General features: G+C 39.8%; 3 protein-coding genes across 5 annotated transcripts; all 3 read left to right on the forward strand.

The window, feature by feature from the left end:
* The first annotated feature begins 292 nt into the window (after positions 1–292).
* Positions 293–5,952, forward strand: arhgef3l (Rho guanine nucleotide exchange factor (GEF) 3, like). Its single transcript, XM_068340639.1, has 13 exons — positions 293–465; positions 695–743; positions 854–904; positions 1,427–1,483; positions 1,633–1,740; positions 1,828–1,986; positions 2,321–2,383; positions 2,536–2,632; positions 3,330–3,406; positions 3,583–3,840; positions 4,281–4,451; positions 4,680–4,872; positions 5,449–5,952. Exons 1-13 carry the CDS (start codon positions 428–430, stop codon positions 5,694–5,696), a joined length of 1,569 nt encoding a protein of 522 aa, XP_068196740.1. The 5' UTR covers positions 293–427; the 3' UTR covers positions 5,697–5,952.
* Positions 5,953–6,085: 133 nt separating this feature from the next.
* usp21 (ubiquitin specific peptidase 21) lies at positions 6,086–11,757 on the forward strand. Of its 3 annotated transcripts, none has more exons than XM_068340668.1 (12): positions 6,086–6,224; positions 6,848–7,032; positions 7,449–7,505; positions 7,611–7,728; positions 7,881–7,995; positions 8,269–8,388; positions 9,870–9,934; positions 10,015–10,202; positions 10,451–10,529; positions 10,627–10,734; positions 11,206–11,320; positions 11,460–11,757. In XM_068340668.1, the coding sequence occupies exons 2-12, from the start codon at positions 6,877–6,879 to the stop codon at positions 11,554–11,556; spliced, it is 1,218 nt and encodes a 405-aa protein (XP_068196769.1). In that variant the 5' UTR covers positions 6,086–6,224; positions 6,848–6,876; the 3' UTR covers positions 11,557–11,757. The 3 variants fall into 3 exon arrangements, with proteins under 3 accessions (XP_068196769.1, XP_068196752.1, XP_068196761.1); XM_068340651.1 differs by having other exon boundaries at positions 6,097–6,224; positions 6,630–7,032; XM_068340660.1 differs by lacking the exon at positions 6,086–6,224 and having other exon boundaries at positions 6,252–7,032.
* A 153-nt stretch (positions 11,758–11,910) lies between these two features.
* On the forward strand, positions 11,911–15,941 carry LOC137605889 (rho-related GTP-binding protein RhoA-C-like). Its single transcript, XM_068330794.1, has 5 exons — positions 11,911–12,016; positions 12,731–12,886; positions 13,595–13,715; positions 14,030–14,160; positions 14,314–15,941. Exons 2-5 carry the CDS (start codon positions 12,731–12,733, stop codon positions 14,485–14,487), a joined length of 582 nt encoding a protein of 193 aa, XP_068186895.1. The 5' UTR covers positions 11,911–12,016; the 3' UTR covers positions 14,488–15,941.
* Positions 15,942–16,142: the final 201 nt, after the last annotated feature.

The following is a 16,142-nucleotide window of genomic DNA, read 5'->3' on the forward strand; positions in this document are numbered from 1 at the left end:
TTAACAACTGACAGTTGTCAGTCTTTATTCCCCCCCCCCCCTTTTCTGGCTAACTTCTGTTTCCACAAGAAAGTTCATCAAGCATAACCAGGAAGCACCACTGAAAACGGGTAAAGCTATAGTAAACATTAAATATACACAAATGTGTGAGTAATTTTCTTGATAAATGATTTCAAAAATGAAAAATTGTGCCATGCAGGTTTAGTCATTCGTTAGAACAAGTTCAGAGTTTAACACTGCCGAGAACTGCGGATACGCAAGTATGCAACTCGAAAGGATGTGGTTGGTTCTGAGATGAGGAAGAAAGTGAGGAGGAAGGACTGCACTGAGCTCTGACAGGCATTGCTGAAGCGGACAGAACTGCGGATTATTTCAGTTTATTTTGAGACTAATGTTTCTGTGAAGATGTACTGAAAGGAGCAGGAAAATGGAAGTGGAGGACATTGGCGAAACAAGAACTTCCTGGTATGATGACTTAAATATTCACTCTAAACTATTTGAAGCTCTGGTTGCCCCATATTAGGGTTAAAGATCCAAAGAATAATATTTAGAAATTTTAAAAGAATAGTATATGAAGATGGTCCACATTGGGCATAATGAATAAATGTTATTATCACCATAGAAGCAAACTTTAGTAGGATCCAATTAAAATATTTCTCCAGTCAAATTTAACCTGCATTTAAATTTCTTTAAGCTCTCCATTGCCAGGAGACATACACTCAGTCCACTCAGACCATGCTGGGGTAGGTTGCGCTATCTACCTATTTCTATGACCTTTTTCTGTTCAAACCCATGGAAAAAATATCCTAAACCAAAGCATGAAGCTCACGTCCATGTGAATTATTGTTTTTAGAAGAAGAGAAAACAAGATCCAACACCCGACCCTGTGATCAGAGTCCTAGAGGTGAGTGTTAAATGATCCATCATTAAATCTTGTGCAACAGAGCTTCTTCTCTGTCTCTAACAAGTAGCGGAAATTAGTCAGACTTACCTTTGTAACCACAACACTGAGTGCAGAGTTGATAAGTGGCATTTTTAGTTCACTGTGCAGCGACAGAAGCTCTCTGAATATACTAACTCATTTATTTTTTCATGATGCCTTGGGACTCTCCAGGCTTGCTTTATCCTCACAATGTGAAATCTCAAGGACAGACACATGTTTAGTGCTGCTATTTAATTGCATCTCAGTACACCAAGTCTATGTCATGATGAGTGTGGCAAAAACTGGCAGACATTTTGTATTTGACTGCAAAGGCACAGTTTCAATCTCCTTCCTCTATGAAAGTGTCACACAGGAAATGAGCGTGCTGCACTATTAACCATCTAACCTTCCTCCACATCACTCTCTTTCCATTCTGAGCTCTGTATGTCTCTTTCATGTTCATTCCTGACATATTCTGTAATGTGACCTGCTCTGGTTCATCAGAATGAAGAGGAAGATGAGGAAAGTGAAATGATGTTTGATCACATGAAGGACTCGGAGGTGAGGATGTCCCTATTCTAGACCGGTTAGATATGTGGTGAAATGGCTTTAAAATCTTAAAGCATAAAGAAAACAAAGGTTTGATGAGTGGCGCTGACACACAAGGATGATCTTGTTCGAAAATTAAAGTTTTATTCACTTCATTTTAGGAGCCCAGCAACAAAAGGGTCAAACCTGTGGTAAAATCCAACAGCCTAACTGGTGTTATAACCCCAACGAAGACCCCTGCTCTCAAACGCATCGGGCAGTCTATTTCGGTAACAACACATTGGAACATCACAGACTTTTTGTCGTGCAGTTAGCTTTTGTGTACAGTTGTTCAACTCCTCCACTCTTTTTTACAGCGGTCCATCAGTTTTCGCACAGAGGCCCGGCCTTTGCCCCCAGCTCACCTGCGCTCTTCCACAAAGGCCTCATTATTCCCACGTCGGCGCAACAGTCAGTGCTGGAGTGACACTGTGGAGATCCATGACCTCACCGCAAAAGAGATCAAGCGTCAAGAGGTGAGCAGGACGATATGTCAAGTTCAATGTGGTTGCATGAAAATTAAACATTCTGCATTTGTAGTATTTCATATAGTGCAACTTGTTTTGGGGATTTGAGGGCCAAGCTGGAAGTGGCTTCAGCATGGGAAGGGTGACCAGAGTGTCATTTATCTGCTGAGGAGCAGGCCCTCCCAGAAGTTACGAAAGAGGATGTTAGCTGGCATTGGCTCAGCTTCCTTTATTGAACAATCAGCTGTGAATTTTTTGTTGTTTTTCTTCTGTGTATTTCACATATGGTGTTGTTTGTATCCACATATTGTTATTGATGTGTCCAGTTGTTTTTCTTCTGCAGGTTATCTACGAGCTGACGCAGGGAGAGAGACAACTGATTGATGACCTCATTCTGGTCAAGAAGGTACTTCTTGTTTACTTCTTCAGTTTAATTCCTAAGCTGGTGCAAGTTGAATATCTCAATCTTTCATTCTACTTCCTGATTTGGTGCCTCTTTGAAAGGCTTCCTTCTGCACAGCATTTACTTTTTCTTTTACATATGCTGTGTGCTTTCAGGTGTACTATGAGCCTATGCTTAAGCTGGACATCATGACGGAAAGCGAACTTGGACAGATCTTTGGTACCCTGGACTCCCTCATTCCTTTACATCAAGGTTAACCATTCCTTTTTCTATGCAGTCATATGTGACCATAAATTATAAATCTCTTTAAGTCAAAGTCAAAGACAACTTTATTGTACCATATATGTATGATGTACAGCACTTAATACTACATACCAAGGGTTTCCAAACTTTTCTCTCCAACTTTCACTCCAACTCTCCACTCCATTTATTTATAATTCAATGGTTTTATTTTAAAGGTACAGTAAATAAAATCAATATTTTTTAAGAATTGTGCTTGAAATAGACCATTTCTAATAATTCATTAAATTTCTTTGGATTACTAGAAATTAGCTGCCCACCCCACCATTGATGTTTTAGAACTCCTGATAGAGACGACAAGAATGGCTGAGCGATACTCACATATTTTAACTGCTGACATCCAATCAAATACACAGTACATGTTCACATAGTTATTCCAAATTAATAAATCCGAGTGAATTCTAAAGCTGTTTAACAAACACTATACCCTTTTGAACTGTGTTGAACCCTAATACTGTTTTAAGCACCAAAAATTTAAGGTCCATTCATTCATCCAGTTTCCATGCTATAACTGAGATATTTCTGGCATTATTTCTTTTTTAGCAAATAGAGGAAGTTGAATTTTCACCTCTTTCAGTTGTAGTAAAGTTGGTATTTAGTCAGCAAAAACAAACAAGAAGGCAACAGTTGTGTTTTGGTTTCATGACAGATCTTCTGGAGCGTCTTGAGAGGCTTAGGGGGTCAGAGAAGACGGTCGGACAGGTGGGGCCCACTCTGATGAACTGGGTGAGTATCTGCAAGGGAGCCAAGAAAAGAAAATTTAAGGAAGAAGCAAAAAGGGTGCACAGCTCCACTTCCTGTGTTCATTCAATTACATTTCTCTCATCATCAGTCAGAGTTCAGTGCATGTGTGTCTCTTCTTTTGTTTGACTCCTTTGTGCCTCTTTTTCTCCTCATTGCAGTTCCCGTGTCTGGAGTCCTATGTAACGTACTGCTGTAACCAGGTGGGGGCTAAAGCTCTGCTGGACCAGAAAAAGCATGAGAAAAAAGTGGAGCAATTCCTGCGTCTGTGTCAGGAGTCATCATTCAGCAGGAAACTGGACCTGTGGAACTTCCTGGATCTCCCTCGAAGCCGTTTGGTCAAATACCCACTGCTGCTGAAAGAGATACAGAAGTGCACACCTCCAGAACACCCGGACGAGGATACGTTGCCTCATGCAGTGAGTTGGGACCTTATACATGTATGCACATATAGGCATCAATTTGAACACACACACCATTACACAACTTAACATTAATGTTCTGGACCTGCAGATGTTTGTCCTACATTTGGTAACCTGTCTAATATGTTTTGTTGTTTTGTTTTGCAAATCCATAAAGTGTTTATTCATAAAGGGATTTAGATTCTACTTATTGTTGACTTCAAAACAATCTACTAACTGGGTTAAGATTAGGATTATAACTCCATTTTTGTTGTCTGTCCAAGTGTTGACTTTGGCTGGAGCCAATATCTTCTTTATAAATATTCAGTAAATTCGATCCTCCTAATTGCAGCAAGAAAATAGTGATTCATGAAACAAAGTTCAGTAGCTGTTGATTCTGACATAAGTAACATGGAGACAAATTGACATTACATAACTTTACATGTCCTTGTGTTAAGATGCACCTCATCCAGAGCATCGTGTCAGAGGTCAACAAAAAGACAGGAGAGGCAGAGTGTCAGTTTTACAGACGGGGTCTCAGCTACGTGGATGACGGTCAAAGAATCCCAGAGATCCAGCTGTCCCGCTTCCTCTACTGCCATGGAGAGCTGAAGAACAACAAGAGCCAGGTACTAGCTCTCTGTTGCTATTCCTTTGTATTATTATTGCTATTACTCTTCTGTCTTAGTGTAGACTTATAGGCCAGTAATATGAGCATCCTTGTGAATGTAAGCTATTTTTTTCTTGTATTAGTTTTTCCTGTGCAATTTAAAATTTATTTTCATTGATAGGGGGTGATTGTTGGTGGTAAAATCATCGAAATCACTCACATTTTGTTTCCCTGTCTCATTTGTCAGAGGCTGCACGTCTTCCTATTTGAGCTGGCTTTTGTGCTGAGCCGGCCGGGGGAAGACAGAGACGGAGGTCAGGTGTTCCAGGTTTACAGACAGCCTCTCTCTAATGCCTTAATAAATCTGGAGGAAATTCCAGATGGAGAAGCTGGTGGAGGAGGCAGCTTTAGGGGAGCCTTCACTGGAGGAAATGATAAAGGTAACATCTTCAAGGAACCTGTAAATGGAGCTTTAGCTATTAACGTGTATGAACACAGCAGTGTAGGGCTAAAGCTGTGAGTTATTGTAGATTTATTCTCTCCATCACTGGATTACACTATAAATAATGGGGAAAACAACCATCATATATTCATATTAGCAATATAGCATTGTCTTTATCATATCGGCAGGCCAGGACATACAAAATTAATATATAAGCAAGAAAGATTTACCTTTTTTTCTGTTTATTTCACTGCAGAGGTGATTTTTGACATTGTATGATTTTGAAACAGCTTTCTTCTTTATATTTTGAAAAGTACGTTTTTTACCCCAACCGTGCCGCAGAGAAAACAAAATAACTAAATTAACAGGGACAACAAACACTTTGTCTTCTTTTAATGACCTTTTAATGACATGTACAGTACTTGCATTAGAAAATTCACAGTATTTCATGTTTATTACAGGCTACTTTTGTTCCTGCTTGCATGTGCAGTTACTTTTATTAAAAAAAATAAAAAAAAAGCCTTATGACATTAGATAAAGTGAAAGCCATTAATTATCTCTTCACGTCTCCCAGTGAGGAACTGCTTCCGTGTGAGCAGCAGAGGACGCTCCAAAGCTCAGTCATACAGCCTGCAGGCCAACGACTCCTTCTGCAAGCAGCAGTGGATCACCTGTCTGCGCCAAGCTATGGTTCACGCACGGGATAAGAGGGACCAGAGCAGCCAATCACAGCTGTCCGTTCACCCCGACCCCGACCTTTATCACATAGCCGAGCTCAGACTCAGCTCAGATACAGAGATGGCTGAACATACCGGTCGCTGACTGTTCGACTGATATTGGAGAGGCCTGAGGATCAGCTATAGATTTTTGTACATTTCTGTTGGAAATGAGGAAAGATGGACCGTCTGTGAATGATTTCACCTCGTATAAATTCATGTATTGAAAACATTCTTTTCATGTATTTTTAATGGAATGTTGATAGGGATGTGTTCTTCACATTTTAGCAACGGTATTATTGTGAATATATATGGTGTAAAATTGTATTTTGTTATTTGGTTGAATAAACTGACGCTTGAAACTTTGTTGTGGTACTCATGGCAAAAGTACACATAGACTAGTCTAAGTATAGCCAGCAAGTCTACAAAGAAGAGATTAGGGATAATTATCCTCACTCTCTCTCCCTCTTGTCTTTCTCTGACGCCGGGCAGGGGAGAGAGGTAGACTTTCAGTTCCAGCCTACAGACACACAGTGAAACACTAGACGTCCCTTATGCATTTTTAACAGCTCAGCAGGTGATGGGAACAGTTTGGTTGGGACAGTTTGTCCACAAATAGTGACCAAGTGATCAGGTGAGTCGAAGCTGCCGTTTATGTGCAATCTCTATAAATTTTGTGAGCCATTATTTGCAAACTTTGTTGCAAAGATTTTGATCTTTTCTGTGACCAGAGACACCAATGACAATGTAGAGTTAGCTTTGCTAAAATCTCTATAAATTTACATTTTGATATTTTTTGCTGTGTGCTACAAGCTTGACTCTTTCGGGAGTTTTGTGAATATCCATTTTCAAGCCAATTTGCTAATGTCTGAATTTATTGCAGTCTCTGTCAGACCTTGACTTTTCTGAGACGTTGTGCATGCTGTAATTACGAGAGGCAACCGTGAGCCAGAGTGGTTCAACCTAGTCTATTCACATTCAGGATTTACCTCGAAGGGATGTTCCTTCTACTTTTTGTTGTTGTTGTTTTTTGCCTCAGCTGTGAATGACATCCAGCTAGAACAAGAGGATAACGTTGCATCACCTGTTCAAGTTTTTAAAGGAGAGGAAGCTGGAATAGGAAGACAGCTTTGACCACCTCATTTGAAACAACAAAGGCTGTGCAACCTACCCAGTGAGAGTCTACAAACCATCCTGCTTTCATTTCTGTGGGAAGACCTTCTCTCTCTCTTTCGCCCTCTGGGTTGCTTTTGGTAGATATTTCCGTGGTCTACCTGTGAGATAGGATGCCTGGAGCCAGTGGTGTCAACATGGAGGGCTCGTGTGAGGCCCTGTGTCGGACCCTGGTTTCTCAGAACGGCCTCCAGAGAGAAACAGCTGACATCTCGCAGTCAGTCCTCTACACTTCTCTGATGGGACTGCTTCTAATCACTGATAATGAGGTTTGTGGAACACAACATCACATAAACACTAAAACTTGATCTTTCCAATCTGGATTACTTCAGTTGTTTTTTTTCTCTGAAAGTGGAATGTATTGAATGCTCATTGGACAAAAAAGCAGAGAAATCAGTTGGTGGTGGCACACAGCTACACATGCAGTATATGTTTAAGTACCTGTCAGCACTCATTGGTCTCTAATAGGATGAATGGTTGAGGTTGGCTTTCTTTAGCCTCTCGTTATGTGTGTAGATAAGAAGGCTAAATCTGTCTCACCAGGGCTCTATATACACTGACATTGCGGGGATAACAAGACAGTAACATGTTGTACAGACACCCAGGGGTCAAATAGTAAAGGGCGACTGCACTGACCTACGTCTATTTAAAAGTCACTTCCAACTCTTGTCTACGTATTCTCCAGAAAGAGCAGCTCATCTTAGGAAGTGGAAGGGTTGGCCTTAGAAACATAGGAAACACAGTAAGTGTTAAATGATGTTCAGCATGCTTTTAAATAAATACTTCAATACTCTTCTTGCACAACGTTGCTGTATTTACTTACCCCAATATTTTGCCTCTGAATTAGTGTTTCCTCAATGCAATCGTACAATGCTTGTCTCACACACATGGCCTACGAGACTACAGCCTCCTCAAGCTCTACAAGCAAGAAAAGTTCTCAAAAGAGGATGCGAAGCTCATGGAAGGTGTGTATGTGTGTGTGTGTGTGTGTGTGTGTGTGTGTGTGTGTGTGTGTGTGTGTGTGTGTGTGTGTGTGTGTCCCACCCTCACCCACCCTTCCACCAGCCCCTCTCTTACCACTTATTTTTCCTCATGGCATCTTGTCTTCCGGTTCCAGCGTTCTCTCAGGTGTTGTCTGGCCTATGGGATGAAAATGAAGGGGACACAGCGGTTAACCCACGACAGCTATACGTTCTTTTTAAAGAAGCAGTGCCATGCTTCAGTGGTTACAGGTAAGGATGGATTCAGGAGAGACAAATTACCCATCAATGAGAAATGCTTGACCTAATGTTACAATTTGCATTGTATCTTTGTTCTACTTTAGCAGTACACTTGACAGGTGTGTAACTGGTCAGATAATAGTTGCTGAGAAACTGCATAATTATCTTCCATTTAAAATGGACATAACCAAACACTATGCGTAGCAAGAGAAAAATCACTTCTGTATCAGTGTCTATTTGTACCAAAAGAAAATAATAAATACCCACATATTTTTGTGTACCCAGTCAACAGGATGCTCAGGAGTTCCTCAGGTTCCTTTTGGACAAACTGCACACAGAAATCAACCGCAGACCATATATTCGACGAGCAACGAAGGAGCCTGAACAAATATACAGCAGATTTAGGTGCGCATGTTGAAAATATTTTATCCCTGAAATGTTAATGAGCTAATCCATTACCTCTGGATGGCCAATTGAGTACCTCTGGATTGGCAGACCAGGGCGGTGATCCCTCTTTTTCAAAAAGGGGGACCGGAAAGTGTATTCCAACTATAGGGGGATCACACTCCTCAGTGTCCCGGGGAAAGTCTATTCCAGGGTAATGGAACCTCGGATTCAGGAGGAACAATTTGGTTTTCGTCCCAGTCGCGAAACACTGGACCAGGTCTACACTCTCCATCGAGTGCTCGAGGGTTCGTGGGAGTTTGCCCAACCAGTCCACATGTGTTTTGTGGATCTGGAGAAGGCATTCGATCATGTCCCTTGTGGTACCTTGTGGGGAGTGCCTTGGGAGTATGGGGAACGGGGCCCTCTGCTGAGGGCTGTCCGGTCCCTGTACGACTGAAGCCAGGGCTTGGTTTGCATTGCCGGCAGTAAGTCAGACCAGTTCCAGGTTCATGTGGGACTCCAGAATCCAGAGGGAGTCCGGTTTAGGGACCAAAGGATTTCATCTCTGCTTTTTGCGAACGATGTTGTCCTGTTGGCCTCATCAAACCTGGACCTTCAGAGTGCACTGGGACGGTTTGCAGCTGAGTGTGACGTGAGTGGGATGGGGGTCAGCACCTCTAAATCCGAGGCCATGGTTCTTGACCAAAAAAGGGTGGTGTGCCCTCTTCAGGTTGGTGGAGAGTCCTTGCCCCAAGTGGAGGAGTTTAAGTATCTTGGGGTCTGTTGATGAGTCAAGGAAGGATGGAACATGAGATTGACAGAGGGATCAGTGCAGCTTCCGCAGTGATGCAGTCACTGTGTTGGTCTGTGGTGGTGAAGAAGGAGCTGAGTCGTAAGATAAAGCTCTTGATTTACCGGTTAATCTACATTCCTACTCTCACCTATGGTCATGAGCTTTGGGTCATGACCGAAAGGACAAGATCCCGGCTACAAGCGGCTGAAATGAGTTTCCTCCATAGAGTGGATGGGCGCACCCTTAGAGATATGGTGAGGAGCTCAGTCACCAGGGAGGAGCTTGGAGTAGAGCCGCTGCTCTTCCGCCTTGAGCGGAGCTAGCTGAGGTGGCTCGGGCATTTGTTCCGGATGCCTCCTGGACGCCTCCCTGGGGAGGTATTCTGGGCATGTCCTACCGGGAGGAGACCTTGAGGAAGACCTAGGACATGCTGGAGGGACAATGTCTCTCGGCTGGCCTGGGAACGCCTCGGGATACCCCCGGAGGAGCTGGAGGAGGTGTCTGGGGAGAGAGAAGTATGGGCATCACTCCTGAGCCTATTGCCACCGCGACCTGGCCCCGGATAACTGGTTGAAGATGGATGGATGGATGGATGGATGGATGGATGGATGGATGGATGGAAGGATGGATGGATGGATAGAATATTAATGAGCATCATCTGACCACATTGTGTTCTCCCGTTTTCTTCAATCCCTTTCACAATTAGGATCTCAGAAGAGGCAGCTGCTATGTGGAAGAAACACTTAGAGAGAGATGATAGCAGAATAGTTGGTGAGGAAAGCAAATTATTGGTTTCATCTGGGTCATAAGTTCACTGAAGATGGATAACTCTAGCTACCTTTCTCACACAGACCTATTCTCAGGTCAGTTGAGGAGCTCACTCCATTGTTCATTGTGCTCCCACTACTCCAACACGTTCGATGTGTTCTGCGATCTGTCTCTGCCAATCCCCAAGAGGAGTTCTGCCCGGGAGGTCACCCTGAGGGACTGTCTGGACCTCTTCTCGCAGAAGGAGAAACTGGACAAGGAGAATTCACCGGTAAATTAACATTGTGAATGCATAATCAATGTCATTAAGTCACCGTGAGCTGGGGATAGCTTCATCCGAAATGAGTTTTTTTAATCAATCCATAACCTATAATTTTAAGTGTTTTCAGGTAACTTGATGCATGTTCATGTGGAAAGACAACACAAGCTCCTGAAAAGCTTGTCTGATCCTGTGTAGTAGACCAGTTACACACCTCGCCCTAAAATGTTGAAGTGTGTGTTGTTATTTGTGTATTTCAGATGTGTGAGAGGTGTAACAGACACACAGAGTGTACCAAGCAGCTGTCCATCCAGAGGTTTCCCCAGGTTATTGTCATCCGTATCCATTGGAATAGCTCTTGTATTTATTTTACTCTTGTCAATGAGTGATGCTTTTGTGCTGAAGGTTATGATGATTCTTAACAATCTCCATTCAGATCTGAATCGTTTTACGATGTCACGGTGGTCTATTAGTAAAAGCACAGTACATGTATCCTTCCCACTCACTAACCTGGACCTCGGGCCTTATGGACCTGTCGACTGCGGTAACAAAAAATTTCTTTCATTTTGTTTTTGTACATGAGGGAGTTTAGAATAACTTGAAATTATTTGAATCATGGCTGTTTTGATTTCATGGCAAGATTGAGGAATTGACTAATCATTGATTTATAGTTACCAGTATGTTTATATCAGAAAATATTTCCAAGTGTTAATGCTTCATTTTTTATGTAAGATTTTAAAGTGTGAGCGTTTCAACACAATTTTAAGGGTATTCTTCTCACTAAATAATGAAAACATTTTTTCAAATTTCTGTCATTTATATTATAATCATCAAATCACATAATCAATCAATTACAATACTATGGAGAATACTGTGACATAATTAACAGTACATACAAATCATATGAACTGTACTTTAATAATACTTGTAAATTTTAAATTTGAAGATAAATACAATTTCTTACAACTGGCTTATTACATTTTTTGTAATTTGCAAAACCCTTATTTCTTCATAGGCCCTGTTCTGTATGATTTATATGCAATATGTAACCATACCGGAACTGTGAACATGGGCCACTACACAGCCTGCTGTTTGGATGAAAATGGGTGGTGCTTCTATAATGACTCCAGGTGAGACTCACCATGCTTATCAAAATGTTTCAACAGTATTTCAATTCATAGATTGGAAATTAAAAACCCTATAGGGATGATTTCTGTTGAGGCAATCTAAACTCTTTTTCTTGAGTACTCTTCATTTTCCCACCTACAGTGTGACTCCAGTGTCCGAAAGCCAGCTCCAGACCAATCAGGCGTATGTGCTTTTCTACAGACGCGGCAACAGCATCTCCACCACTGTCACGAAATAGGCTATCTATCTATCTATCTATCTATCTATCTATCTATCTATCTATCTATCTATCTATCTATCTATCTATCTATCTATCTATCTATCTATCTATCTATCTATCTATCTATCTATCTATCTATCTATCTATCTATCTATCTATCTATCTATCTATCTATCTATCTATCTGTCTATCTATCTAAGTATCCATTTTTTTTACATTTGTGTCTTCTATTGTACATAAAACTGTACATATTTGAATGTATTGTTTTATTGATATTTTAAACAATCTATAAAATAAATCTGGCCTGAACACTTATTTTTATGACGAATGTTATTATTGTCATTGCACGTACATGACGTAAGTGAAGGCTCCACCAACTGCTGGTGGATGACGTCAGTGTACGCATGCGCATGAGAGGTGGGCGGAGATTTGTAGTCGGCCAGGAAGAGGAGAAAGGCGGACAGAGAGACCTCAAGCGGTAATAACATTCAACAAAAACTTTTAAACGTCGAAAAGATTGTTGTTTCTGTCAGAGAAGTATTCTGATAATGAGATGATCGCTGTGGTTATAATTTCGGAGAGAAAACCTCGAATGACAGCAGTCCAATCCATGGACAACTTCATTAGCTCTCTTGTTAGCTAATGTTAGCTTGTTTGACAGGCCCTGGCTACACTGAACAGCCTTTCGGCAGCAATAGGAACACAACACGGAAATGTGACTCCAAGACAGCTACTTCTTTTGTTTGTCAGCCGTGTATATATATTTGTCAGCCGTGTATATATATATATATATATATATATATGTATGTATATGTATATATGTATGTATGTATATATATGTATGTATATGTATATATGTATATGTATATATATGTATGTATATGTATATATGTATATGTATATATATGTATGTATATATGTGTATATATATGTATATATATGTATATATATGTATATATGTGTGTGTGTGTGCGTGTGTATGTATGTATATGAATGTATGTATATATGTGTGTATATTATATACAATATAATACACACACACACATAATACCTAAATATTATTCATCCTGCTTCACCATGATGGTGCTTTTGTGAAATTGTACGTAGCCTATTTAGATTCATTATTTGTTAAGAATAGTGATTTCAGATGAATTTTTATGAGTACTATGTTCATTTGGACATTTTTATATAGATGGCTGCTATTAGGAAGAAGTTGGTGATCGTCGGGGATGGCGCTTGTGGAAAGACTTGTTTACTCATCGTCTTCAGTAAGGACCAGTTCCCTGAGGTGTATGTCCCCACTGTGTTTGAGAACTATGTGGCCGACATTGAAGTGGATGGTAAACAGGTAAAACCTAAAACACAGACTATGATTTAGGTACAGAGAGCACACAGGGGCTTTAAAGAGTCTGCTTTAATGCTTATCATAATGTGTAATAATAGTATTAACAATTTTATTTTGTGACTGCGCCTTTTCAAGGAATTTTGATGTGTAAAACATTAGCAATTTGCATGGTAATTATTCCTCTCTATCATTTTATCACCAGAAAACAAACTGAAATAATTTGTAGTTTCAAAAACCTAAGGGGAAATCTTAATTTTCTAGTTGAAGATGAAGTCTTGAGAGTTTTTATTTTGCACAGCGGTCAAATATAAAAAATAATAAAGTTTCTATAACAAGACTGTGGAGATCAGAATTTTTTTTACTTAATACTATCAAAACTCTTTTTCCTTGAAAAATAATACAAATTGTCATTGAAGTAGTTGCCAATTAAGTTTAATTTCTGTTTCAATATGTTTTCAATATTTTGTCTTCCAAAATGATTTCTCAAAATGACAATTGCAAATGCAAAAATGAATGATGCAAAAAAACCCATAAATTAGGTATTTTTTGGAAATATTTGGAGTGATAGGTATTAGTAGAGATATTTATGTAGATATTTATATTGCTCAACTCAAAGAACAACAAATGTAGTGATTTATATTACATATTCAAATGTCCCTCTTTATGTATTCATTATTCATTGTTTAAACTCATAACAATCTTGTTTTTCAGGTAGAGCTAGCACTTTGGGATACAGCAGGTCAGGAGGACTACGACAGACTGAGGCCTCTTTCCTACCCCGACACTGACGTTATTCTCATGTGCTTCTCTGTAGACAGCCCTGATAGTTTAGGTATTGTCCTTTTCAGTCACACCTCTATATGCTGAACACCTTACCATTGTTAAAATTGATCATCTTCTTTCTTCTTTTCCTTTGGGGTTTGTCCTGTTAGGGATCGCCACAGCGTGTCATCCTTTTCCATGTCAGCCTATCTTCTGCATCCTCCTCTCTAACACCAACTGCCTTCATGTCTTCCCTCACTACATCATCCACCTTCTCTTTGGGCTTCTTCTTGCCCTCTCGATAAATAAGAAATATGAGTGTTTATCTTTGATAAGTTTATACATGTCACTAATTAATGAACACTTTCCATGTATTCACTGTAGAAAATATTCCTGATAAATGGACTCCTGAAGTCAAACACTTCTGTCCAAATATTCCCATTATCCTGGTGGGTAATAAAAAAGATCTGCGCAATGATGAACACACCAAAAGAGAGCTTGCCAAAATGAAACAGGTTTGTTTATTTTTGAATACCTTTCCATTGTTTCTTATATGAATTTGTAGGGGCTATGTTATATGTCATCCTCTGGTGGCTCATGTCTTGCTGCAGTGTGCACACCCAGTGCTATAAATTCAATATTTGACCTTTTTCTCAACATGCTTTCAGGAGCCAGTTAAATGTGATCAAGGCAGAGACATGGCCGCCCAAATCAATGCCTACTGCTACCAAGAGTGTTCTGCCAAAACCAAAGATGGTGTGAGAGAAGTCTTTGAGACGGCAACAAGGGCAGCATTGCAAGCCAAGAAGCGCCAAAAAAAAACAGGCTGCGTTCTGTTATAGGCTCTCAGAGAAAAGGAAGCACCTTCAAGCACAGATGGAGGAGGAAACTTCGAATGATATTTGACATAGGGCAGAATATTTGGGGTGGTTGAGGTTGAATGATTTTTCATATATTTAATTTCTGATAAACTCAATTATTCTAAGGAAGTTAAACCAGGTCAAAATTTGAATCTACTTTTGTGCCATTTTGCTTACTTCTATCAACTTTCAGATTTAGATCTAAATCTGTTGGGCTGGTGGTGGTGGGTGTTTTAAAATTGATTATATGTGAATGTGTGAATATATGTCATGATGACTTTTTTTTATCAGGCCAAAGATAGTGTGGACTTTAGAGCAAAAGACAGCAGAAAGAGCTACATTTGAATTGAAACCATGTGGACTTTACACAGGACTTTCACCTACATGTAGTGCCTTCAGAGCAGTGTTCAAGACAACTAAGTTGTGGGGTAGGGATTCATAACTTAGATGCTATGTCATTGTCATTTGTAAAGTCCACACAATATATTTTTGAATGTTTTTCCCTGTCAGTTATTTGGCTCAATATTCTGACTCTAAGCGCTATGCAGGGGTATGCCCAAAATAGAATGAAATGTTTTACAATACCGAATTACTTAACTGTACTTCAGAGCATGTCTTTGTGTGTGTGTGTGTGTGTGTGTGTGTGTGTTTGTTTGTTTGTTTGTTTGTTTGTTTGTGTAAGCAAGCATGCAGATGTGTAGTGATTTCTGTAATACAGGTCTACATTGGCAGTGAATGTGTGTATTTGAGTGGGTGATTACCAACGTGTCTGCAGACAGTATGCATTGAAAGGCCTTCATCACTGACCTAAACCCTTGCATCCATTCCAAAGTTACCCCTGATGGCCACATTTCTGGCTCAGATGATTAATGAAATTAGAAGCTACTCGGAGTGACATTGAAATCTTCACTTTCCTGGAGGACATTGTACTATACCTAGAGGCACAATCAGGTTACACATATCAGTTTTTTGGATCTTCTTCAGAGTATTGAGATTCATTTGACTTTTAATGAGTGGATCAAATTTTGAGTGGTGTAGTTAAGTTAAATAGTCTCATACAGATTATAGGCTTATGTTATTACTTTATTATGTACTGTCTGTTTTACAAAGCTTTTTAAGGACATTATTGTTGTGTACTGCAACTTTGTATTTTACTGAACTGGCCCTATCCTTTCTTTGTTATTTTTGTTCAAGAGTGTTTTAATGCTGAGGTCTCTATTTTTTTTAGTCTCATCACTTTATTCTAGTTTTTCTTAGTTTGTGTCAGTTATGTAAAAAAATGTAAACTGTTGTATTGTTTGGTTTCAATAATTGAACGGAAAGCTTGGGATGCAGATTTGTGGTGGGCTAATTAACTTTTTTTTCAATTTGATTTTTGTATTATAACATTTAAGGGTTCTGGATTTTCTTTTCCAAATAAAGCTTATATTAGGGCCGTTTGTTGCAATCAGTGTCATTTGTTTATCCAGTCGACATTTCGCTGCATACTTACATGATAAGGATTATGATTTATTATTTCTCTATTTGTTTTTTTAAATAAATGGAATTATTAACCATAGACATAATTATTACACAGTTCTTTTTCTTTGATAAGGGAACGCTCCTCAAAACACTGAAGTCCTTCAAGTTTTACAGTC

This window comes from Antennarius striatus, chromosome 2 (genome assembly GCF_040054535.1).
Source record: "Antennarius striatus isolate MH-2024 chromosome 2, ASM4005453v1, whole genome shotgun sequence".
In the NCBI taxonomy this organism is placed as follows: Eukaryota; Metazoa; Chordata; class Actinopteri; order Lophiiformes; family Antennariidae; genus Antennarius; species Antennarius striatus.